At 43.8% G+C, this 26,867-nt stretch overlaps 1 protein-coding gene across 5 annotated transcripts in view; it reads right to left on the bottom strand.

Moving 5' to 3' along the window:
- The window catches only part of WNK2 (WNK lysine deficient protein kinase 2), a 233,181-nt gene extending 215,110 nt beyond the window's left edge, over positions 1 to 18,071 (bottom strand). For 4 of the 5 annotated variants that reach the window (XM_030206139.1, XM_030206142.1, XM_030206141.1 and 1 more), the window contains exons 1-3: positions 17,727 to 18,071; positions 7,459 to 7,618; positions 6,137 to 7,060 (exon numbers count right to left, since the gene is read on the bottom strand). In XM_030206139.1, the coding sequence (XP_030061999.1) occupies positions 6,137 to 6,850 (714 nt within the window). In that variant the 5' untranslated portion in view covers positions 6,851 to 7,060; positions 7,459 to 7,618; positions 17,727 to 18,071. The remainder of the gene's footprint in view (positions 1 to 6,136; positions 7,061 to 7,458; positions 7,619 to 17,726) is intronic. The other variant, XM_030206140.1, reaches the window with a different exon arrangement.
- Positions 18,072 to 26,867: the final 8,796 nt, after the last annotated feature.

The following is a 26,867-nucleotide window of genomic DNA, read 5'->3' as shown; positions in this document are numbered from 1 at the left end:
TCCAGGGTCACTTGAAAGGCCAGAAGAGCCAGAAACACCGCTTTCAACTCCAGGCGGTTGATAGACCACTCCGACTCGTTGGGCGTCCACAGACCCTGGGCATGCTTCCCCCGGCCCTTCAGGATGGCATCTCTCACCACTAGGCACCAATCGGGGAGCGCCAGCAGCATTCCCCGCCGCAACATGCTGTCCGAGAGCCACCACTCCATACTGAAGCGGGCCGCAGGGAGCCAAGAAAAGTCTGCACTGATAATCCTGAGATACTGGAGACCATCGTTGAAGTAGAGAATACTGTAGAGGTCTCAGGTGCGCTCTCGCCCATGGCACCACTTCCAAGGTGACCGTCATCGATCCCAACAGCTGGACAATGTCCCAAGCTCGCGGGCAGGGCATCCTAAGGAGCAGACGGACCGGATTCTGAAGCTTGCACCGCCTTTGCTCGGGAAGAAACACATAGCCCGAGGCTGTGTCGAACCTGGCCCCCAAATATTCTAGAGATTGCGAGGGGGTCAGGTAACATTTGGCCATATTGATGACCCAGCCCAGAGATTGAAGGACTGAAACCACTCTGGCTGTAGCTAGATGACTCTTTTTCTGAGTCTGCTCTGATGACCAAGTCGTCTAGGTATGGGTGAACCCGGATACCCTCTCACCTGAGAAAGGCAGCTACTACCACCATTACCTTGGAGAAGGTTCAGGGAGCTGTGGCGAGACCAAAAGGCAAGGCCCGAAACTGGAAATGTTTTCCCAACACCGCAAAAACTTCTGGTGCGGGGGCCAAATTGGTATGTGCAAGTAAGCTTCTTTCAGGTCCAGAGATGTGAGAAACTCTCCTGGCTGTACCGCCGCAATGATGAAGCGCAGGGTTTCCATGTGAAAATGCCGCACTCTTAAGGACTTGTTTAGCTCTTTTTAGTCCAGGATCAGGTGAAAAGACCCGCCTTTTCGTGGCACCACAAAGTAAATGGAGTAGCGGCCTAGACCTTGTTCGGCGGGAGGCACAGCCCTTATCCGAAACAGACTGTGCAAAGTCTCCTCTACCGCCGCCCGTTTGGCGGCAGAACCGCATCGGGACTCCACAAACATGTCACACTGGGGCATCGAATTCTATTCGGTATCCGTCTCTGATCAGGTCCAAGACCCACTGATCTGCGGAGATTTTGGCCCACTCCTCGAAAAAGAGGGAAAGTCTTCCTCAGATAAGTGGGAAAGGCGAACCAATGTGCCTGCATCCACTGAGTGGGAAAGGACAGGGAAAAGCAAGCTAATATGTCCACGTCCACGGGGGCATGGGTAAGGCAGGGAAAGGGCTGACCTATGTGTCTTCAAAGTGAAGCTGCTATAGCCTCTAACACCCCGGCTAACTGGCAAGCCAGGAGCCACCCCCAGGCAGATTTTTTGATGGCGCTCAAAGAAGCTGCAGCCACCCTGCTTGGGGAGATAGAGAATACTGAAGAGGCAGTGGAGCTAGCTGGCCATGAGGCACTGTGAAAAGTTGAGTGCTCTCTATCTCCCCCTGCTGGTTGATGGACACAACCCATACGTAATGGCTTTATCTACTTGATGACAAGGAATGGAATTGTTTGGCTAGACGCGCAGGGTGATGCTCACACAACGAGAAACAATGCCACACTGAGCAGAACGCGTTTTTGCAAAATTTGCAGTGAGGTTACATGGGCACGCCGACGAAATCCAAGAAATTTTTCACGGCAAAAAAAAAAAAAAAAAATTGACGAAAACCGAAACCGACAATAACCGAAGTCAACAAAAACCGAGGTATTACTGTATAACACTTCGTCACTTTAGTTTATATAAAAATCCCCAAGTAAAATATTTAGAGCATTTGTCCATAATATTGGAAACAAAATATCCAGGTTCAGTTTTAAAAACCCCGGGTTTTCACCCCAGATGTAGTTGGTATGATGGAAACAATTGAATGAAGTTCCACACGGTAAGCTTCTGAAGCTAGAGGCAAAATTTAATACGGATCAACCAGATCACTGTTGAAGCTTTTGAAGAATGTTAAGTTCTTTATAGACTAACAACGATTCAACAAAATTTAAGTACAAGTGGAAATAATATGAATATATTAGAAAAAGTACTAAGGTCTAATTTGCATCCATCTTTTTAAAGTCTCCTTTCTCCATCATTGAGCTAACTGCAAACTAAATGCAGCTTTATGTGGTATTTTGACACGACTGATCGGCCTTCATCTCTAGACAAAAGGCTACAGAGACCTCAAGATTTTATTAAGACTGATGAGCTTCAGCTCCATTTAGAATATTCGCATTATGAAGCAAAAATATGTAACAAACTTCAGAAGGTCTAGCCTAGTGAATCATGTATGCTACATATCAAACTCAGGCTATATGTACACTTAATAGTATCATATTGTCATGCTTGTGTATTGCATTTGAATACTGCTGATATCATATACTCAAAAGGGAGTTCTGCCTGTTTCTTACAAAGAGGGCCATCATTCTCAATGTCTGCAGAACCAGTGATGTAGCCACTGAGTACCCCCCCCCCCCAGGTCTGCTAGTTTGGCTGGCAAGGGTCCCCAAGCCCCACCAGCAAAAGCCTTCCTCCAGTGCGGTTTGCTGCCTGCCCTGCTTCCGTTCCTCCCACCCGCACGCTTGGTTTTAGTAAAATTGAGCATGCGTGAAAATTCACGCATGTTCAATTTCATTAAAACAGAGCATATGCTGCAGGGTGGGAAAGAAGGGTAGTCAAAGCAGCAGTGAATAGTGCTAGTGGGGCTTGGGGACCCCTGCCAGCCCAGGTATGTGGGGGTTGTAGCAGGGGTCAGGGCAAAATGTGCCCCCCCCTCCAAAATTGAGGTCTGGATACACGCCTGTGCAGAACTACATTGACGCTATCCACAAAAACTAACTTGATGCTGCTTAGGTTTTGCACCACTAACTATACCTTTTCATAGTGGGCGGTTCAAAGTACTCCAATTGGCTACCCCAGCTGGACTAAGCAGGGTTTACACAATAGAGGCCATGTCTGTGCATTTTTCAGATGCAAACTAACCCCCCATCCCACCCAACCACCTGTAGGCCCTCCCTGGGCCTACCTTAGAAAGTCCTAATGGCCTTTTTGGGGGAAGGAACCATCCCCACTTCTTCCTGCCCTGTGCCACTGCTCCTGTCACAAAGGCTGCCGAGATTGGCTGCCAGTACCTCCCATAGCATTCTGTGACTGGAACCAGCATAGGGCAGAACAAGTGGGGGGGGGGGGGGGGGGGATCATTCCTACGCCTGAAGAGGCAACAACACAAGGGCTTCCAAAGGTCAGTTTTGGTTTCGGCCAAAACCAAAACAGCCAAATTATAGTCACAGATTCCGTTTCAGCAGAAACTGAAGATCCTAGGTTCAGTTGGGCTTTATTACATATGCATTTTAAAGAAATTCAACATGTGTCAACTTCACCAGCTCTGTAAATATGGAAACAATAGATCAAGTCAGATACGAAGATTCAGTGGCAGAGCTGGGATTAGTTTTAAGATTTAGAAAAGCCCTTTTATGGCTTCTATAGTCTGTGATTGCATTTTTATGTTTTAACTATCCAAGCACAGCATTTTAGGATTAGTGGACAAGAAATTCTTAAACCTTACCAAGGCTATATTTCCGGGACTGGGCAACAACTAGAACAATGACCTATAGTTGACGGACTCCTACGCCCATCTAGTCAATTGATTTCCCCACCCCCATCTCCTACCATACTGCCAATCCCAGCTGACTTTCAGCTTTACTCTGTTTAGTCTCTGCTTTTAAATAGGTACAGTTCTGCAATACAATATGATTTAAGATTGCTGTTATCAAAATTGTAATTTTTATGTTAAAACTGTACCTGCTGTACACCGCCTTGGGTGAATCTCTTTATAAAGGCGGTTAATAAAGCCCAATAAATACTGCCTGCTGTACACAATCTGGGGCCTATTAAGCTATGTTAGTTGTTAATGTGGCCATTAAGGCTATACCATAGCACAGAGGTTTTCAACCTGGTCCTTTGGGCACACTGACCCAGCATATAGGTCAAGGTGGAAACTACTGTACATATGGACCGTGCTCGGAATAGGTGTGGACTTTTGCCTTACTGTTAAGGGGTAATTGCCACCCATTAACATGGCAAGTAGCTTGTGCTAACTTCAAAGTGGGCCAATGCTAAAAAGGTTCACAGTAGAGTCATTACTGTTCTGCAAACTTGGAATAAAAAATAAAGCTGCAGCATGCTAGTGAGCAGCCAGGACTTCTGGGGTGTGCAAGGGAGGCTGGACCTGGAGGCCATTAGACCACCTGGAATATTGGGGGGAGGGGCAAGAAGCTGTTGGAGAAGGGAGTGACTAGACACGCCTCTCAAACAACCAACCCTAGATCAGACACGAGACATTTCCCACATTAAACACGCATGGAAATTGTGCATGGCTGTAGGATGCATAATGACATTAACATGCATTTAATTGCATGTTGGTCTGCGGTAGTTTTCAGCACCTGCACAGAACCATCTGTGCAGTCCCCAGTGTGTGCGCAAACCCAGCATTAACTGCATATTCACACCAGTAGCTTGAATACTGGCCCCTGAGAATTAACACATTTACAGCCTATATTGTATTACAGATAAAGGGGCATTTCCCAAAGTTTTTGGCATACTGTGCAATAACTGCATAACTAAATCCAAATAGCCTTCATGTAGCTTAATATGTAGGGACCTTTATTACTGCACTAAGTTTTGAAAGCACCCCATAACCAGAGCTCCTCTAAAATAGCACATTTATCAATATACACTCTCCATTGTTTGTATCTTGGTGACCTGTAAGTTTAAAAGGAGTTATGTACTGCATTTTGTGGAGATGTCATGGACAATTCATCTGGTATGCATTACAGACACTAGTAACTATATAAAGGACTTGTGCCATGTATGCCAGATCAGCTCCCAAAGCACCCCATAAATACAAACAGCAGGAATCCCGATTGGGTTGTGGAATAGAACCTACACAGCAGGTCAACAGCCAAAATATTTCCTCTATACTCCAATGGCATTGCAGAATTCCTGTGCGTCTCCACAGCACTTAGCAAGGCAAAGATACCTTTGCTGTAGTAAACAGCAGATAGCTCATCTCGACTGCCCAGTAATGTGGCTATAGTCGTACCTGCTGCTCTGTGCAATTTAAACACCCCCACACACACACACTTTTTAGGGTTCTAACTGTACCTTTTATTGAACACCATTTTTGTTCATACGAACTGAAATATGTTAAATTACATAATGTTAACCTTTCATGTTCACTGAATCTGCATAGAGATATGCCCATTCCCATGCTCTATGCATTTTATATTCATATTGCGAGTGCAGCATTTTCAGACCCATGAAGACCAACCTGAATTGTTTGGTTTCCCTTCAGATTCCCCCTTCTTGCCCAATGTCAACTAAACATTTTCCCCATGCCATTTGCCTCAAATTCTATGTACGTTCTAGCATTGCACTTTTACGGACCAAAGTCAGAACCACAGATCCTACTTAAGTGTGACATGTACCTACCAAACATACCAGGGATCCTCAGCTTTCTGGTCACAACTGAAATGGAGATTTAATTCAGTAGATGTGTCAAGTTACTAACCTACAAAAAGTCAGAAGCCTCATAGTTTAGACTTGCGGGTTCCATTGAACTGTTCCATTCTTGAACAGTAGCGTATTAAGGGCAGGGCAGTGGGGGGCGGTCCACCTCGGGTGCAGACATCAAGGGCATGCACGGAGAAGTCGTGCAGCTGTTGGCACTGCTGGTTCCCTGCCCCTCCTGATGTTACTTCCTGTTCTGGGGCAGGGGAATGGACGGAGCCAACAGCTGCAAGACTGCTCTGTGCACCCCCAGGTCGTGAAGATATGTCACTGCTACACCCCATGGCACATTATATAGCATGGCATGTTGAAAGGGTTACAGGAAAAGAGTATGGCTCATTCTGTGCACAGCTGCTACTATTCTCCCCAGACTAACCAACTTGCATAGTTAAAACAGGTTTAAACATACAACTTAAATGAACAGTTTTATTGAGCTCTATGTTAGAAAATATGTTACAAGTAACATGGTTAGCACTCAGCCCTCCCAACTGGTATTTAAGACACTAAATCTTACCTGAAGTTCACACCAAGCAACTTCAACCCAAGTTTCGGTATCCAGACCCTTGTATACAGTCTTGAATGATCCTCTTCCAAGTTCAATATCAAACTTTAAAAACCTTCCATCAGGTGATGTGGACACAGCCTTCATATCAGCCTCTTCCTCGTTCTCCTCCTCCTCCTTTTTGGATTGCACCAAGTCTTTGGAAGTTTCTGATGGCTCCCTCCTCTCTGCATCTTTGACATGGTCCTTGTGCTCCATGGCATTATCAATATCAGCAGCTGTCCCCTTCTGCTCAGGGCTTGCTACATTGGCCTTCTCATTAGACCCATGCACCCTCTTTGCAATAGCCCTTCTTGTTTTGGAAATGGGTATCATTTTGCTGTGATGCTCTGACTCGGGAAGATCAAGAACTGGCTCCTCCTGATCAGATTCTACTACAGCTCTCCTCAAAAACCGCAGATTCACCATTTTGGGATCCTTAGCACAAGGCACAATGTGGGCAACTTTTCCCAGTTTCTGTATTGCAGCAGGGTCCATCTTGTCTCCACTCCTGCAATTAACAGGCTTATAAGTAGTATTAGTGTTAATTCTAGCATAGACACTGCTTTCAGCTGTACACTGGTTTCCCAGCTGAGGTTCTGGTCTGGCAACACCCCCCGTTTCCATTAAATCTGATGTTTCCATGTTTGTTTTAGGTGTCTCCAGTTTGATGAAAGCATGGTCCATAGCAGAACGGACACTTTAAAGAAACGCAAATATTGTCATCTGGCTGTAAACTGCTGTAATATGGTCTCTTACCATAAGCCTGCCATAAAATGCAGTTTCAGATGTTTCCATCCAAATAGATAGAAACTATCTGCACTTGACTTTTGAAGTAGCAGAGATTCTCTTGCTGACAGAAGAATCCTCTTCAGTGCAAAATCATATTGCAACTGTCTGAAGAAAAAAAAGAGGGAAATACGTTACAAAGTTAAGCCCTTTTTGTCAAGGCCTAATCTAATAGGCTACCCAAAACTGCATTTAAACATTATCTCCTTGTGACTCTGGGCAAGTCATTTAACCCTCCATTGCCCCGGTACAAAATAAGTACCTGAATATATGTAAACCGCTTTAAATGTAGTTGCAAAAACCTCAGAAAGGTATCAAGTCCCAATTCCCTTTCCTATTATACTTCAAAAAAAAAAAATCCAGACACTTATTGGGCCTACAGCAATACAAGAAGTCCTGCAGATTCAACTCAAGATTTTAAAAATTAATTTCATGAACTTTACAACCAAACAGTAACCAGAGTATACAAAAAAAAAACCCCCACCAATCAGTACTTAACATTGTACCTGGGGAACGTCAATGTCCATATCCATGGGGAGAACACAAGTATCTGATTTCTTAAATTCCCTGCCACTCCTCAAATCTTCCTATGCTGATTTCCTTTTGTCAACTCTTCAGTTTTCCAAGCATAAGAAAGTAAAGCAAGTGGTTTCCATGCTCACCTCCCTAAAAGAGAAATGGTCAAAATATATAATTCACCAGAATGTCATTTAAATACATCATTGTAACACTTAAAAGGGGTGCAAGGCATCCTTAGACTTCCCCCCCCCCCCCCCCAAATCTCTCACCTCTAGGGCAAGGATGGTGAAAGCTGACCCTGCCCTTTTGATTCTCTCTGGGTTGCTGAACATGCATCCAACCCCTCCCCCCAGCTAAATCTATTACAGCTGGTTCTCCCCCCACCTGCTTCCGTCAATCCACATCACTTCTCTAAGCTATTATGTCCCCTCAGTACCTACTCTCCCCATTTTCACCCCCCCCCCCATTCCTCTCCTGTACAAGCACACAGTGACGTTTTATATTTGTGGGTAGGAGTTGAATAGTTGTACCTGCTCCACTCCATTCTGGAGTAGCTTTGAAGGAGTCATTTACAATGTATTGGTCAACTTGCAAAAAAAAAAAAAAAAAAAAAAAAGTATCTTTAGATGTTTATCCTTCCTACTTGCTGGCAGGAGTTCCTACAAACATTATGTGGCTTACTTGTTTTGTGAACTTCATTTTGCAACTAGGTGATTATACAGATGACTTAGCTAGTATTGTGCAGACTCCCCTCCTAATTTTTGATGTAAATGTCAAAAAGCATTGTTTCTGTGCTATCGGGTTCTAACTCCATGTTGAGTATGATGCAAAATATTAAGTTCTAAGAATTGTTTTAACTGATCATTCTTTATTATATAGATTAAGTGAATTGAGTTTAACAGGAACAGTTCTCCACTGGTTCACACAGTTCTTGGGTAACAGGACATATATAGAGAGAAGGAAGGATAATGGAATCCTGGTTTCAGCGTACCCCAGGGTTCAGTTGTCCCTGTTCAATGTGTACCTTAGCTCATTAAGCTGCTTCTTTTCTAACTTAGTCCTCTCTTATGCAGACAACATCTTTTTACTATGTCCTGCTCTGTCTAGTTTTGAAGACACACATCCATAATCTATATAAATAAAAATGTAAATGTTTGTTTGTTCAAAATCTTAAATCTCCGAAAGTTCACCGATTGCTTTCAAATTTGGACACAACGTTGCATTCGAATACGCACATGTTTTTATATACCTACTATTATGTAGATGTCACAGCTTTCGTACTCGAGGAGCGGAAGCAGTGCGACGAGTAATTGCAAATCAAACTGAGGAAGAACGGCCATCAGCAAACGAGCGAAACACACAAAGAATGGCTCAAATACATGACGAGGAAGCAGCAGAGCGACATGCAGCCAGACTTGGCGATGCACGGTTGCGAGCATGGCGATCGCATTCTGCAGCTTCACATCTGCTTCGTTCTCAACAGAATCAACGCGACAGGCTGAGAGTGGCTTAAATCTCCGAAAGTTCTTCACCAATTGCTTTATTTTTTAATTTATTTTTGTTACATTTGTACCCCGCGCTTTCCCACTCATGGCAGGCTCAATGCGGCTTACATGGGGCAATGGAGGGTTAAGTGTCTTGCCCAGAGTCACAAGGAGCTGCCTGTGCCTGCAGTGGGAATTGAACTCAGTTCCTCAGTTCCCCAGGACCAAAGTCCACCACCCTAACCATTAGGCCACTCCTCCACACAACGTTGCATTCGAATACGCGCGTGTTTTTATATACCTACAATTGCAAATCAAACTGAGGAAGAACAGGCATCAGCGAACAAGCGAAATAGAAAAAGAATGGCTCAAATACGTGCAGAGGAAACAGCACAGCAAAAAACATCGCTTGAGGCTCTTGATCGATCATAGCAAGATTTGCGTGGAAACATCAGACCATTTCAAAACACATTAATATTACTTGCAGGAGATTTCAGGCAAACATTACCTGTAGTTCCTCGATCGACACAAGCGGACGAAATAAATGCTTGCCTATACTTTGTGGCAACACGTAAAGACGTTAAACAACTACAAATATGCGTGTCCAGCTGCAAAACGATCAGCTCAGATATTCTCACATCAATTGCTGAAAATTGGGAACGGAAAAGTGCCGGCTGATCTGACCTCAGGACGAATTTCATTGCCTCATAACTTCTGCAATTTAGCGACCTCAAAAGAATTGGTTGAAAAAGTATTTCCCAATATTCAAACCAATTATAAGAATCACGATTCGCTGAGTGAACGAGCTATTCTTGCGGCCAAGAACAAAGACGTCTACGAACTGAATATTATTCGGTCTAACATTCAAAGCGAGCCACTCACATACAAGTCCGTTAACACTGTTCTGGAAGCAGATGAAGTGCTTAATTATCCAACAGACTTTTTCAATTACCTCGATCTGCCAGGGATGCCACCACACGTACTGCAATTGAAAATCGGCGTGCCAATTATGTTGCAAAATATCAACCAGCCAAAGCTTTGCAACCACACGCGGCTTGCAGTAAAAAAAAATTAATGAGCAATGTCGTACAAGCAACAATCTTGACAGGACCTTTCAAAGGTGAACATGTCCTCATTCCTAAGATTCCAACAGATATGCCATTTCAATTTAACAGACTGCAATTCCCAATTCGATTGCTGTTTGCAAACACCATCAACAAAGCTCAGGGCCAATTCTAAAGAATTCTATTCACCCGTTTACATCTACACACGGATTGCTTCTCACATGGACAATTATTTGTTGCATGTTCCACAGTTGGCAAACCAGACAATCTCTATCTCTGCACACACAATGGAACAACAAAAAAATATCGTATACCCACAAGCATTGTGAAATGAAACATATTAGAAACATGCGCTTCCTCTTTCCTCTCTTTTCCAATTAACCAGTCTGAGCCACAGCAACGCGTGGCCGGGTAGAGCTAGTAAATAAAATAAAAAAACATTTCACTTATAGATCAGTGGCTAAGTACTTTAAGCTTAATAAAGATATTGTTAGGAACTCCTTACATGGAGCATCAGGAGAAGTTCTTAGGCTTGAAGATCATTCTACTGTTCTCCGAATTATCCTGGACTCTACATTAAATTTTGGTCAAACCAATTCACGGAGTATAAAGTTTTTTTTCATACTGAAGCAGCCTCACACAATCCCATCCTTACTGCAGCCACAAAATTTGTTAGATCCTTAGTGCAGGCAATTCTTTTGCCGCAACTGGATTACTGTAATGTGCTTTCAGAAATGTGTCCTTTAAGCTGATCAGGAGATTGCAGCTGCTGCAGAACACTGCTGTTAGACTGATTTTTGGAAAGGGGAGATTTGACAGTGTTAGCCCGTATATGATGCTCTTGCACTGGCTACCAATTCAGAAGCATATTAGGTTTATATTAGCTTGCCTGGCTTACAAGTCCTTACTTGGCCAGAATTCAGATGGGCTTACAGTTACTTCAGATTCCTTCCTCTAGCCATACCATTTGTTTTCTCAAACATTACAACTGGATTCCCTTCTTTTAAGAATATTTGTTTCTAATCTGTTTATGATTGCTCCTTCTCTGTTCACGGTGCAAGTGTTTGGAATGGTTGCCATAGAAACATGATGGCAGATAAAAGGCCAAATGGCCCATCCGGTCTACCCATCCTCCGTAAACACTAACTCTTCCTTTTCCTAAGGGATCCCACGTGCTTGTCCCACACTTTAAATTCTGACAGTCCTCGTCTCCACGACCTCCACCAGGAGGTCATTCCATGCTTCCACCACCCTTTCCGTGAATGAATGCTCTTAGATTCCTCCTAAGCCAATTTCCTTTCATGCCCCCTCATTCCACAGTTTTTCTTCATTTGAAAAAGGCTCACTTCCTGTACATTAATGCCCTTGAGATATTAAAATGTCTCTATATCTCCTCTCCCAGCATATACATGTTGAGGTTCATGAGCCTGTCCCTATATGTTTTATGTCCCAAGACCGCTTACCAATTTTGTAGCCACCCTCTGGACAGACTCCATCCTGTTTATATCTTTCTGTAGGTGCGGTCTCCAGAATTGCACACAGTACTTTAAATGGGGCCTCATCAGTGACTTATACAAGGGCACAATCACCTCTTTGTTCCTGCTGGTCATCCTTCTCCTTATGCAACCAAGCCTCCTTCTGGCACTTTTTCTACCTGTTTGGAAACTTTAAGGACACAATCACCCTCAAGACCGGCTCTTCCTTTGTACAAAGAAGCACTTCACTTAGATTCTTGGGAAGTGTATGACCATGCATTTTTTTAGCATTAAATCTTAGTTGCCAAATATTGAACCATTTCTCATGCCATCCACACCTTCCGGGGTGTCCACCCTGTTGCAGTTTTGTATCATCCTCAAAGAGACAAACCTTACCAGACAGCCCTTCCGCAATATCACTCAAAGTAGTTAAAAACAGCCAATCTCTGCGGTACGCCACTAATAACATCCCTATACCTTCAGAGCAAGCTCCACTTACCACCACTCTTGTCTCCTTACATTCAACCTATTTTTAACCCATTTACTCTAGGTCCCATACCAAGGATACTCAGTTTATTTATGAGTTGCCTGTGAAGAACCGTGTCAAAGGCTTTGATGAAATCTAAGCACACCACATCTAGCACCCCTCCCACATCCAACTGTTTGGTCACCCAGTCAAAGAACCAGATTTGTCTGACACGACCTGCCTCACAATCCTCCGCTTTAGAAGCGTTTCCATTAGTTTACCCACCACCGAGGTATGGGAGTTAAAATGTTCATGTTCTTATTTTTGTTTGCAGAAACCACTTATTTGACTTAGATTGGAAATACAAGCTTATGCACTCCATTGTGGAGACTCTTAATATGTTAATCACAGTGAACCCTGAAGCAAGTGCTATATATATATATATATATATATATATATATATATATATATATATATAAACCTCACAGAATATCCTGCTTGGCCCCTCATCTCTCCAGTCACCCAGCAGGTTCTAGACTACCCCTTGCAAGCCAGCTCCCCTTCCATACATGGTTTTCTCACACTTTTCTGTAGATCAACCTGCTAATAAAAGGCAGGCTCAACTCATCTCTGTACCATTCCCTATCCTCCCCGCCTCCAGGCTTGAACTCCCTTTCCTGCTCTTCCTGATCCCATGTACATTTCAGATACAGCCCCTTTTGCAGCAACATTTGAATGCATCCCCTGAAGCAGTCGGATTCACTGAAACAAAGTGGCTCTCTTTGGGATTCAATAAGAATTCAGCTGGTATCAGTGCCTGTTAAAAAGATTATGAAGGATCTCTGGCTAAAGTTTCATTTGTGAAAAAGTCCGACATGCTGCTAGCTTATGAAACTCACTAATAAGTATTTTTCATTAATGATATGGCCAATGTTGGTGAAAGTTTCTTGGGAAAGTTCCGATTAAAAAAAAAAATAATAAAAAAAAGAGTTTGTTCAGACACTATATACCTATGAGTTTTTTTGGACCACGACTGTGAATTTTTCCTGAACCTGTCTACAGTTTAGGATATTTATGTTAAGACTGATGTCTGCCTTCCCCTCCCCCCCCCCCCCCCCCCCAACAAGCACAGTGCCCAATTAACCTAAACAGTTTCACCTACAGCACTTCTCCTGGTACTCGCATATTACATGTCAGTGGCAATCCCATGCCTACACAGTCCATTTGATATGCTCCAACACCTGCCTGCCCTCAGCAAGGGGAATCTTTCTGTGTGATGCTTCCTGTTCTCAGCTTGAAATCTTAGATATTACATGCTGATGGCAGAGCCAAACATATTTCAGCAACCCTGAACACAGGAACATGCATTCATATTAATCTCTGCTTTAATGGCCAAAAAAGCAGCATCCAGCTCAGGCAGCTGAGTCAAGAGCTAGCAGGTGGCTGCAGAGATTAAGCAAAGCAAAGAAGGGAGCAGGGGTTTACCAGTTGAGGAAGAAGCAGGGGGCCAAACCAGGAAACAGACCGAGGTAATATACCCACTGCCTCCCCCTCCCCCAGCTCTACTCATGGTTTCTCGACACCTTTTACTACTGCTGCTATGCTACTTTTTCCTCACCTGGACAACAGAGGGGAGATATGATAGAAGTGTATAAAATGAGTGGAATGGATCGGGTGGATGTGAAGCGACTGTTCACGCTATCCAAAAATACTAGGACTAGAGGGCATGAGTTGAAGCTACAGTGTGGTAAATTTAAAACGAATCAGAGAAAATTTTTCTTCACCCAACGTGTAATTAGACTCTGGAATTCGTTGCCGGAGAACGTGGTACGGGCGGTTAGCTTGACGGAGTTTAAAAAGGGGTTAGATAGATTCCTAAAGGACAAGTCCATAGACCGCTATTAAATGGACTTGGAAAAATTCCGCAGTTTTAGGTATAACTTGTCTGGAATGTTTTTACGTTTGGGGAGCGTGCCAGGTGCCCTTGACCTGGATTGGCCACTGTCGGTGACAGGATGCTGGGCTAGATGGACCTTTGGTCTTTCCCAGTATGGCACTACTTATGTACTTATGTATGTATGGACAACAGATTAGAGCAGGCGCCCTTAATGGACTCTTCTCAAATGCATGTGCACTGGCAGACCACGTCACCTTGACTAGGCACTCTGCTTTCAAATAGCCACAAACTGGGGACAAAACCCAAACACCTGCTAGGTACCCATGAAATATCAGCGATTAGAGAATAATCTAATGGTTAGAGCAACAGGCTACGAACCAGATATGCCCAAGTCAAATCTCACTGCATCTCCTTATAACTTTGGCCAAGTCACTTATCCTCTAGTGCCTCAGGTACAAAATTCAGGTTCACTTGCCTAGAGGGTGCTCAATGTAACTGACCTTGAGCAACAACTACAAGAAAAGAGAGCTAAATTCAAATCGTCTGACAAAGGCCACCAATTATATGGGCATAGTGCATAAGTACATAAGTATCGCCACGCTGGGACAGACCAAGGGTCCATCGAGCCCAGCACCCTGTCACTGATAGCGGCCAAAAGAACAAGCAATTTGTCCTGCCCATCCTAGAAATACTGTATTCCCTCGTCCATTCAATAACATTCTATGGCTTTTTCCACCAGGAAGCCGTCCAACCCTTTTTGAAGTCCGCTAAGTTAACCGCCTTAACCACCTTTTCCGGAGGCGAATTCCAGAGTTTAACTACGCGTTGAGTGAAGAAAAATTTCCTCCGATTCATTTTAAATTTACCACACTGCAGCTTCATCGCATGCCCCCTTGTCCTAGTATTTTTGGAAAACGTAAACAGACGCTCCACAGACCCTTTCCATTCCACTCATCTCATAGACCTCTATCATATCTCCCCTCAGCCGCCTTTTCTCCAAGCTGAAGAGCCGCAGCCTCTTCAGCCTATCCTGATAGGGAAGCCGTCCAATCCCCTGTATCATCTTTGTCGCCCTTCTCTGCACCTTTTCTAATTCCACTGTCTTTTTTGAGGTGCAGCAACCAGAATGGAACACAATACGCGAGGTGCGGTCGCACCATGGAGCGCTACAACGGCAGAATAATATCCTTTTTGTTTTCCATCCCTTTCCTAATGATACCCAACATTCTATTTGCTTTCCTAGCCACAGCAGCACATTGAGCAGAAGTTTTCAACATATCATCTCTGTCCATGACTCCCAACGCTGAATCTTGCATGACGTAGTTATAGTTTGGTTTCCTCTTTCCCACATGCATCACTTTGCACTTGTTCACATTAAACGTCATCTGCCATTTAGACGCCCTGACTCCCAGTCTCATAAGGTCCTCTTGTAGTTTTTCACAATCTTCCCGCAATTTGACTACTTTGAATAACTTTGTGTCATCGGCAAATGGTCCCAGACCAAAAATATTTTTCTCCAATATATAGACTGGCCCTGGTGAATCATTCATTTGTGCCAGAACAGTAGTAGCTAGTTACTTCAATAGTGCTTTGGCTAGAATTGTATAACCTGTATAAAGCAGACGCATGGTATATTTGAAGACTTATCAACCAGAGCTGTTATATACATCTTGCCCTGTCTTGAGGGGACTGACTGGACCTTGAGGGCTGCTTCCTGCTGGCTGAAAGGCAGCACATATCTCCTTTCCCCATTACAAGGGCAAGATGTCAAAAGGAGAACATGCTTAGTTTCACAGGTACATTTCTTAACCACTTCCCTGGGCCAGGGCCCTATTATGAAAAAAATCAGATTGCACAGCCTGGCTGTGTGTGGAAGAGAGGACACTTGCTCCTTATATTGGCTGGGCCAGAGGCCCCAGCTGTGGATCTCCCATCCTTTTGATAAAAGGGCTCTTTCACCCCCCCCCCCCCCCCAAGCCACCTGTGCAATGACAGCTAAGGGAAGGAAAAATGAAAGAACTCAGAAGAATGAAATGGTAGTAAACTCAAAGGTGGGCGATTTGCACTCCCTTACTTCATGGGCTGCCCTTCTCCCCCATTGGTACAGTGGAGAACAAAAAGAGAAAAATGGGAAAAAAACTAGAGCTTGAACAGTGCAAGACTGTTAGGCACCTAGAGCCTCACGCACCCCCTCCCAAATAAAAATATTTGGGTAGATGGGCTATTTGAAGCCTGTCCACCCTGAAGTTTCTGTGGTGGTCTGGACCTGTTTTACATGGATGGCAGCTGCTGCTCAGCACCCCTAGAAGCTGCTGAACTAGGCGTTTGCCTAATCCTGCTAATGGTTGGGTAGCCCTGTTGACAAGCACCTTACACAAGAGAAGTTTGTACTTAAAAGGTTTTCCTGCAGCTTGAGGGAAAGAATATAGAAACAAAGACACTAAATGTAAAAAGCCAGTCTGCTGAACAAGTGAAAGGAAAGATGAGGGACACAAAGCTGTCAAATTCAGTTCTAGGAGGGAGACTCTGGCCAGTACTGATTTTGACCTTATATCCTAAAGCACCATAGTATTTGTAGGCACTGCTGCTACCCACTGAAATCAGGGCTGCAAGTCCCATAATGAATAAGTACAGTCGGATGCCTAAAGTCTAACACCTGGAGCTGAGAAACATAGCAGCTCTGAAGTAGCTCATAACAGCTTCTTAGCTTAAGACACAGCCACCTAAAAGTAGCTATTAAAGTGGCCTAATTTGGGGGAGATACTCCTCAACTTGAGCTGCCATCCTCTGTAGATTTAGAATACTGAAAGGATCAAAAACAACAACAAAAGATATAATGTCTTTATATCCCACCAGAAAGGAAACGCCAAGTGCACCTGCAGGCATAAAAAGATTGTTTCAACTTCTAGAAGAAGTGGGGGCGCGGCACACTGCTTTTAATTCTTGAGAGGAAGGGCCAGCTGTAGCTGAAAGAAGGGGGGGGGGGGGGGAAGGAGTAGAAGGTAAAGCGAACAAATTAAGAAATTTGAAACAAGCCCTATAATAAAGCAGGCGAGGGCCGGGGAAGGGGGAGAGACAAGGGCTCAATTTGACTCCTCTAAGCTACTTGTGGTGGAAAACAGGCTGAAGCTTGGGAATATACCCAACAGACTAGGACTATACAGCTCAAGAGATTCTCTAGTTCTGGGAAAGCAGTATTTGTAAATACCTTTTTTCTATTTAATTGAAGATATACATTACGACTTTGCAAGGTTAGACTCAAAACTGGGGTATATTTTGCCTGCTCATCTTTAGGGGAAGGGGGAACCAATTTAGCTTTATCACCTTCAAAATCTTTGCCGGGGGGGGGAGGGGAGGGTGATACTGTCTCCCTCCAATACCCACCCCAAACTATCCCTGACTCAACAGGAATCGTAGCCAAGAACTGGTGTTATTTCTCCAATACACCCAACCCCTCGGTCAACCAGGCTTTCACCGCTATCAAAGCCACATTACAACAACCATCTGAAAGAAAGAAGAGCCCATTAAAGGAGTACCTGTCTATTTCTGCAGCAGTACTGCGCAGCGGAGGCGCACCACGTTTCCCCAGCCGCCCTCACCACGCCGAGGCAGTGTTAGAGCTGCGTGGGTTGGACTCACCGTTAAACGTGCCCCTGAGCGAAGCATCCGCAGCAGAGCCGCGCCAACAGGCTACGCGAAACTGCGTTTAAACATTCATGATACACTCAAAATGCGCCAGCAGCAGGACTCGGGTGGCCCTGTAGGCAAGTGCGGCCACGGGACTGCACCTTTAACCCTATATGCTAGACACGCATTTTACATAAAAACACAACTATAAATAAGAAGTAAAAAGAAGGCTCAGTACTTACATCACACCTGGGGAACTTTAATTTCCATGGCCAGAAATTTAAACTGCTCTCACGGCCCCAAGCGTTGCAGCCCTGCCTCCCTTCAGATCTTGAGATTCCTACGTTGCCTTCCTTTTGTCGACTCTTCAGTTTTCCAAGCATGAGCACGGAAACCCCCTGCTTATCCCCCTAAAGGTAAAACCCATTTTTAAAAAATGCTAATTCACCAGAATATGTCATTCAGAGTTCATACGTCACGGTAACTCCTTTAAATTAGGAGGGGTGTAAGACATTTCCCCCCAAACACACCCTTGACAGTGTTCACTATTAAAACAAAAATCCCCCCGTTTCTGTTCCCCACCCCTGCGCGAGGTTTTTCAATGGGAATCGTTCTCTAATGACTGCTCCATTTAACAAGCCGGCTCACGGACTCGGGCAGCCTCTAGCAGCCAATGAGAAGGGAGGAGGAAGGGCACGCGCCGGAGCTGCCTTCAGCTGCAGGGGGAAACAATGCAAGTGTTGGCTCCTCCCCTGCTCTGGGCAGCGGCAGCAGCAGTAAGTCACCCGCCCTTCTATCCCTTTTCTGCCACCACCCGCCCCATATAGAAGCTTTGCCGCTGTACTTGCTTGTTTGCTTGAGTCACCTCTCGGGTGACTGCTGGGCACGTTGCCCCTTTAAGAGGGTTAACACCTTTAAGTTTCCTCCCCTACTGAGTCTCGACCTCCTGTGGCTGGGCCGTTGTTATGACGACTAGCTGCCATGTGATCGGTGGGCATCTTTAGCGCCGTGTGCCTGCCCTGACGCATCGTTTTGTTTTGTGACTGTGGAACTGCTGCGCTCAGACAGTTTCCCTGGTTTGGGGAGAGGGGATGTTCACTCAGTCCTCCTGATTTGGGAACTGACATCCTAAATGGGATGTGGTAGTAGGTGTAGCCTTGATGCCTCTTATTGAAATTAGTGCGGTAGCTCCCATAATGCACCAGGATAGGGTTTCCCGATGTCCATGACCTGTCTAAAATCTTCCTGCTGGAACCGGGTCATTAGCAGCTCTGAATTTAAGTAAACTGGAAGGGGGGGGGGGGGAGGAACACAGGCAAATGGCTGCATCAGACAGTTGGGTAGTTTGAACAGAGCTTTGAAAGATCTCTTAGAAGATGTGTATGTTTGAGATAATTCAGTGGATGCCTTGGTGTAATTCTGTCGTACAGAATTGCATGTAAAGTTTGGAAGTAAATCAAGAAACAACAACAGTACAGTTTACACTTTATTTTAAATTTGCTATACTGCTTAACACTAGCAAAACAGCTCAGCTGTGTGCAATATAAAAGTAATCAAGAAGTAAACGCAATCACAAAGGACAGCAGCACGTTCATCTAAAACCAAACAAGTAACATAAACAAACCAAAAAATAAATAAAACCGTAAGTGCTGGCCACCCACAGTACTAACTGTCAGGTAAAGATGTTCCAAATGCTATTGTAAAAAAATGGACTCACAACAACTTCTTAAATCTTCCTCACCCTCTGGATCTCATGGATGCCTAATGAGCCCTAGATAAAGATGTTAGGACCAGTGGTGTAGCCAAGGGTGGGCCCAGGCCCACCCAGTAGCAGCACACCTATGATGTGGCTGGCAGGGATTCCCAAGCCCCACCAGCAGAAAACTGCCCCTCCTGCATACCTTGTAAAAGCAGATCTTCACCTGCAGCGAGCAGCAACTGATACATACTGCTCACACTGGCTCCACAGCCTTCTCTTTGATGTATTCCTGCCTATGCAGAAACAGGAAGTTGCATCAGAGGGAAGGCTTAAAAGGAATGTGGGGGAGGGGAGATGTTTGAGAGACCATATGGCATGCAGATGAGAGAGGGAGAAACCAAATCACTTGTGGGACAGGGTGGAGTTCTGCCCACCCATCTTGAGCCCAGGCCCACCCAGAATTGGGTGCCTGGCTACGCCCCTGGTTAGGACCACTCTGACCTCACCCTCACATCTCAACTGCCTCCCTGGGATATACAAAGATATGAAACCAATAACAGTGGAAGGGAGTTTATCGAAGAGAACAGCATGGGCCAAGACCAGCAGAAAGGAACAGATAATTATTTTGACTAGCTTTCTTCTGGTGCTGACATTAGAATAAAAGAGAAGGTTGCCTAAAAACTTCTTAAAATACAGCACCAATCATTAGGAATAGAAGGAGTTGTCTAAGGTTAAAATAATGGGCTTGAGACCCACTGTTCAAATCCCACTGACTCAGCTTAAGACCTTAGGCAAGTTAGTTAACCCTTCGTTCGATCAAGTACAAGCTTAGATTATAAAACCTCTAAGGACCTACTATAGCTGAATGTAACTTGCTTTGAGTTATACGAAAAGGTTGCAGCCTTCATGTGGGAATTTCCAGGGGGTAAATCTTGGGTCCAGTTAGCTTTCCTGTTATAAAACTGCCTTCCACCAGGACAGGGGTTCTCAACCTAGTCCTCGAGACACACCTAGCCAGTCAGGTTTTCAAGATATCCACAATGAATATGCATGAGATCAACTTAAATGACTACCTCCATTGTATGTCAAATACTGAAATAAAAGAGAATATATTTATTTATTTATTTGTTACATTTATACCCCACATTTTCCCACCTATTTGCAGGCTCAATGTGGTTTACAGAGTACCGTAAGGCGTTTGCCATTTCGGTTGATAACAAATACAAGATTGTGTTGTGGTCAAATGAGGTAGAATTGAATCAAGCGACATGAGGTCGAGGAGAAAGAGGAAAATACATTTCCAGTACGATCATTGATTATGGTGTGTTGCTGGATGTGGGGATTTATGTTGGATCGGTGGGTTAAGATTTTTTGAAGAGGTGGGTTTTTAATGATTTCCTGAAGTTTAGGTGGTCATGTATTGTTTTCACTGCATATGGGAGTCCATTCCATAGTTGTGCGCTTATGTAGGAAAAGCTAGATGCATAAGTTGTTTTGTATTTTAGCCCTTTGCAGTTTGGATAATGTAGGTTTAGGTATGATCGTGCTGATCTGAGTCTGTTTCTACAATCAAGCAGCACTGGAAATGACGCACTCTGGAGGCAGAACTACCAATGCACACCTTGATGCACCCATTCCCTTCCCATATTAATGCCCCCTTTGCAGTTATGAGTGAGAGAAGTTAGGCATTCAGTTTACTGAATAGGGGACTCCTAATTAATGCCAATTAGTGCTTGATAACTCCAATTATTGGTACTTATCTCCAATTAAGTGTCCAGTTAAGTGTCAATTTAGCTAATTATGTTACATTCATAATTAACCCTATTGTAAAGTGCACAATTAAGTGCCATTTATAGAATCTGAGGGTAAACAGCTTCATATCTCTCAATACATTTACAAGGAAGTCTAGCCAAAAAAGTAGTGCCTGATGAAAGACCCTCCAGGTGTACCTCTAGAAAGTTTTTCCTTCTGCTCTCAGTCCCATGACAAAGGGTGCTAGAACTGGGGAAATTGTGCAGGTAGCTGTGGAGGAGACACTCGAAGATTTGGGCTCAGTGTGACATCTGGCCCAACAGTCTCCCCATGCCCTTCCTCAGCTGGGACAGACTGAAGCAGACCAGTCTTGGATCCAATTCCTTGACCCATGGCTTGTCAAACAAAAGATGTGGTAGCAGGTGCAGATTGAGGTGGGGTAGCAGATGCAGGTTGAGAAGAATGCACCTAGCTTCTACCTTCCTGCTTCCCCGTCTATCAGGTAAATCTTTAGAAGGAAAGCCTGACAAGCCACAAGGGTCTAACATGCAGTGCCATCTTACAATCCTTGTGTTGTGTGATTTTAGTATTGATGTAACTTGTAACTTGGTTGGAGCTGTAGTAATGGATTGGCACTTTCACATCATGGCAAACTTTCAAAAGAATGAGTAATAATGTTGATTGATTCGTCTTCCCCTCCTATTCAGTACACACAAATATTCCAGCTTATATAGGCACTGGCTCTCCCCCCCCCCCACCCCCACCCCACTGAAGCCATGTGGAAGATTTGTCTTTCCATATTTTCAACAATCATAAAAATATATTGCCATAATTATACTAACTAATGATACATCAGTGCCATACATCCAACATCTGCATACTGGAATATTCTAAATACTGCATGATATAGAGCATTATCCATTTTATGTAAGTTTATTCCATAATTGCTCAATGTTTGTAAAATTGTTTTTGAGATGAATAATTTTGTGCATCAGATTTCTTCATAATTGTTCAAGGAAAATATTTCATAACTGAATCTATACACCAATGATTATATTGCTACTTGAGTATTATTTCACAATATTCCAATTTTCTTTCCATTTATTTTACTGATTTTGTCCTGTTTTCACCCTCTATTCAACATTTTTGGGATATTTGCATCTCTTCCTAAGGGATCTGTATCTGTAATAAAAATCTGCTTAGGGCTCAACAAAATAGAGACTAATCAACCAAGTTCTTCATCCATTCTCTAGTCCTCCAGTTGCTCCTTTCTGTTTCAGATCAGCTGACAGCTGTTGGTTCAGGTGTCCTTTTACTCCAGGCTGTATTTTACCTGCTTTCCATGTAACTTCCACACTGCTGCTCTTCTCGTTTTTTAATCCAAAAATTTTAACTCCCTCCTACTAATATATTTACCCTCCAGGCAACAATTTTACATTGTAACCTGCCAAATTAGTCTACTTTTGCATGAAATTATAATCAATTTGTACATTATCCTACCTCCTTCCACAACTCAAAATTAGTATTTAAATATTGAGATATGAAGAAAAAACACTATTTCTTTCCATATGTACATCTGGTAGATTTACTAAGTCAGACTGATAGTTCACAACAGAATATTACTATACCATAGGCTGTAAGATGATTTTATTTCATGACAAAAATTGTGAAGCTATCAGTTTTTTCCTGACTAGCTGAAATCTGGCCATTTAGTTTGCTTTTAGACTAATGATTTCAGGCATATTTTCAAAGCACTTAGCCTTCCAAAGTTCCATGGAAACTTATGGAACTTTGGAAGGCTAAGTGCTTTGAAAATATGCATGGTCAGCCCCAAGATGTTCCAGCTGTGTTTTTGATACGTTATTGGTAATGTAAGGATGGCCAGGTTTATTTTGGGTATTGGTCTGTGGTATTAATTTATAGATTTGTTTCTGTTTATTATGTGACTTTTTTTTTTAAATTTCTATACTTCATTGGTCAAAGAACTCCATTTTGGGTAATTATCTTGAGCCATTAAAGGGATCTGTATATTTTCTAAATAAACAACCCTATACAAATCAACCAAATAAATACATTGAAAAGTGACCCTTGAACTGACTGCTTCATATATGAGAGGTATCCAGGAAAGGCGGGAGAGAGATTCTTTCCATTTATCTTCTTGTTTCTGTCTCTGATAATGTCAGGCTTCTCTTATAGCATACAAACATTGAAAATAGCCTATCCAGTCTACCAATCTATATCAACTACTAAGCTCTACAATTCCTTCCTCTCCCTTAGGGATCCTTTGCATCTTGTAATGGAAGTGAATTTTAAAGATTGTTTTTCATCTCTGTTTTGACCGACCGACCAGTGCACTCGGGGTCTGTATTGTTGATTAGAAGTAAATCTGTTTGTTTAACTTTGATTGTGTGAAAATAAGTTGGAATGCAGAAGATAAGATAAAGCTCTAATTAATTTGGTATGTGAAGAAGAGTATGGTGCTTGCTTTCCGACTCCAGCCTGGCCACCTGGAGAGCATGTGACCATATTCCCACAGTATGGCTTGTTTACCTAGACAGAGAAGCATTCTGTAATTTTCCTCAGGTCTGAACATGAGTTCTGAGCCTAATAAAAAGGGGAGTTTCTTTCAGTGAAATCAGGAGCTCATCTGTGAGTAACATATGTACTGCACAGAGGATCTGTTCCTGGTCTAAAAAGCTCCTGGCTTTCGCTGTAATGGCTCCCCCCCAGCTGATGTCAAGAGCCTGGATTATGTAAGGACCAGTGATGTATATGTATAATGTATTATTGCTTCCTTTGCTGGTGTAAGAACTCTCAGCATTGCTAAGATGTAGAGACCAGTGATGTAATGATTGTTTATGATTGTTTCTAATCATTGTGTGTATATACCTTAATCATTGTAGAATTTAGCACCTCTAATAAAGGTTTCATTTATCCAATACAAATCCAAAAGAATCCACAGTAATTACTGAGTAGTCTGTGTCAGTGAAGCAGACTGTAAGTCCATAGCAGTACACATCTGCACCCTTCCCATAAAGAAATATTTCCTTAGATTTACTCCTGAATCTATCTCCTTTTATCGTCATCTTATGCCCCCTTAGACCAGAGCTTCCTTTCAGTTGAAAGAGGCCTGCCTCCTATGTATTTATACCAATGAGATATTTTACATGTCTCTATCATATCACCCCTCTTCTGTAATCAGCGGTTCCTAACCAGGGGTGTAGCCAGACCTTGCTGGAGGGGGAGCCAGAGCCCGAGGTGGGGGGCACTGTTTAGCCGCTCCCCCGCCACCACCCCCCAGCCGCCGCCGCTGCATTGGACCCGCCTGCCGATGACCCCCTTGAGCCCCCCTCCCGCCACCAACCCTCCCCCGCCGTCGCCGCCCGCCCCGCCGCCGCCGCATCAGATACCGGAAATACCTTGTTTGTTGCAGCCGAAGAGAGTCTTCTTCAGTTCAGTGCCGGAATAGCGCCTTCGTTCAACGAAGTTCCTGCTGTGATCAGCTGGTTCTGACGCCTTATGTCCTGCATCGTGCAGGACGTAAGGCGTCAGAACCAGCTGATCACAGCAGGAACTTCGTTGAACGAAGGTGCTACTCCGGCGCTGAACTGAAGAAGACTCTCTTCGTCTGCAGCAAACGAGGTATCTGATGCGGCGGCGGGACGGGCGGCAACGGAGGGGGAGGGTTGGTGGCGGGAGGGGGGTTCAAGGGGATCGTCGGCAGGGGGCCAGGGCCAAATCTATGGGGGCCCAGGCCCCCTCAGGCCCCACGTAGCTATGCCACTGTTCCTAACCCTTTTTGGTTTTCTCACTCCTTTAACTGATCAAGGAAACCCTCACATCTCCCTTTCTAAACCACGTGTCCACTAGTGAATACTGACAGCTACATAAGGGGTCCTTTTACTAAAGTACCCCCAAAAAGTGGCCTGCGCTGGTGTAGATGCGTGTATTGGACGCGCGTAGGTTCATTTTTCATCGCGCCTGCAAAAAAGCCCCCTTTTTGGGGGGGCCAAAAATGGACATGCAGCGAAATGAAAATTGGCACATGTCCATTTTGGGCCTGAGACCTTACTGCCACCCATTGACTTAGCGGTAAGGTCTCACGTGTTAACTGGGTGGTAATCATCAGCGGGCGTACAATGCCAATTACCGTCCAGTTAGCGCCATGCACCGGAAAATTTCTGGCACGCATAGTGGGCACCTGTAACAATTGAAATTACCGCCCGGGTCATGCGGTAGCCGAGCAGTAGTTCTGAATTTGCGCGTTCCTACACGGCTTAGTAAAAGGGTCCCTAAGTCTCAACCGCTAACAGTGCTGACTGCTAATGTCACTAAAATTACAGTAGTACACAGTTATACTACCAATAACTGTCCTAATAACTGCTATCATTCTGTCTTGAAGGTTTCAATAAATTGCCGACTCCTCTCTGCACCCTGTTTGACTTCTTCCTGCGGCCCTTGAGGTGTGGGCATTAGTGGTTATGAACCTTGTTGTAGACACTTGGCCTTATTCTGGAGTTCATTTCCGGTATCATGGAAGCCATGGACGTCAATGTATACTTGGCCCCCTGAGGAAGCTAATCGTAATAGTGAAACGGTGAGCCCCGTTGGGCGAAATTGTTAAAGCTAAGTAACATTATCATTCAAGCAATTGCCTACATCACGTGTTGAACATATTTTTTCTCTAGTGGGATAAATAAAACCCCCATTTAGAGCCCTTACTTACAAGCAAGTGGAGTTTTCAGACCGGTGATAAGAACAGAGTCAATTTGACGCTGGCATTGAGTGTTATTATTATACTACTGCCAAGCCTTGACTACTGAGGTTGTTTTCTATACTTTAAATAAGAAAAAAGTGTAGTTTATTTCCTGATATCGTATAGACTGCGATAGTTAAGTATTTTTCAGCTCATTATTAGTACTCTACTTTTTGACTTGCTGAAAATTGGGTCTGGCATTATCTGTGTTCGATAAAGGAGACCAGGAAGAAGAGCCGAACATAAAACCAGCTGAACAAGATGATAGGAAGAGTCACCATTAGGAAGCTGAAATACAATAGCTGCCACTATTTCATCAGGTTTCCACTTTATTTGGCATTACCTTGTGCTGTGCTCATATCATGCAATATTTAGAATATTCCACTGTGCAAATGCTGGATGTGAAGCACTGATGTATCATTGGTTGTCATAGTATAATTATGTCCCATTGGGTATTTTGTGATGCCAAAGTCAACAAGGCACATGCATGAATATTCATTTATAAAAAATAATGTGCACCTGGGATAACATTGGTGGTGTGTACATAATAGGAGAGTGATGGCATTTAACTTTTAAGAAATAAATGGGGGGGGGGGGGGCTAAGAATTGGTACTCTTTCATTGATTTCTAGAGGCGTAAATTATGAGACGAGCAGAACTGTAAATTGCAATTGCTATTATTAAAACTTTCCCAGGAATGATGTTACTTAGGGGCCCTTTTACTAAGCCCTGTAAGCGTCTACCAGTGCCAAAATGGAGTTACCACACGGCTACCACATGGCTTTTGCGGTAATTTCATTTTTGCCATTCGTCCAATAAGCGCAGCTGAAAAATAATTTTTATTTTCCGCTACACATATCAGATGCTCTCCAAGTGGCATTCGGTGCACATAGGTCATTACATCCTGGTTACCGCGTGAGACTTTACCACTAGGTCAATGGCTGGTGGTAAGGTCTGAGACCCAAAATGGATGCGCAGCAATTTTCATTTTGCTGCATGTCTGTCCATTTTTGACAAAAAAATTTTTAAAAAGGCCTTTTTTACATTTTTTTCTGAAAAATGGTTCTGCGCGTGCCCAAAACCCATGCCTATACTACCGCAAGCCATTTTTCAGCGCACTTTAGTAAAAGGACCCCTTAGTAGGATCTATGCCCTGATATCTTCATGGTAAAGAATA

This window comes from Microcaecilia unicolor, chromosome 6 (assembly GCF_901765095.1).
Source record: "Microcaecilia unicolor chromosome 6, aMicUni1.1, whole genome shotgun sequence".
Taxonomy (NCBI): Eukaryota; Metazoa; Chordata; class Amphibia; order Gymnophiona; family Siphonopidae; genus Microcaecilia; species Microcaecilia unicolor.
This window is presented reverse-complemented; position numbering and strand designations above follow the sequence as displayed.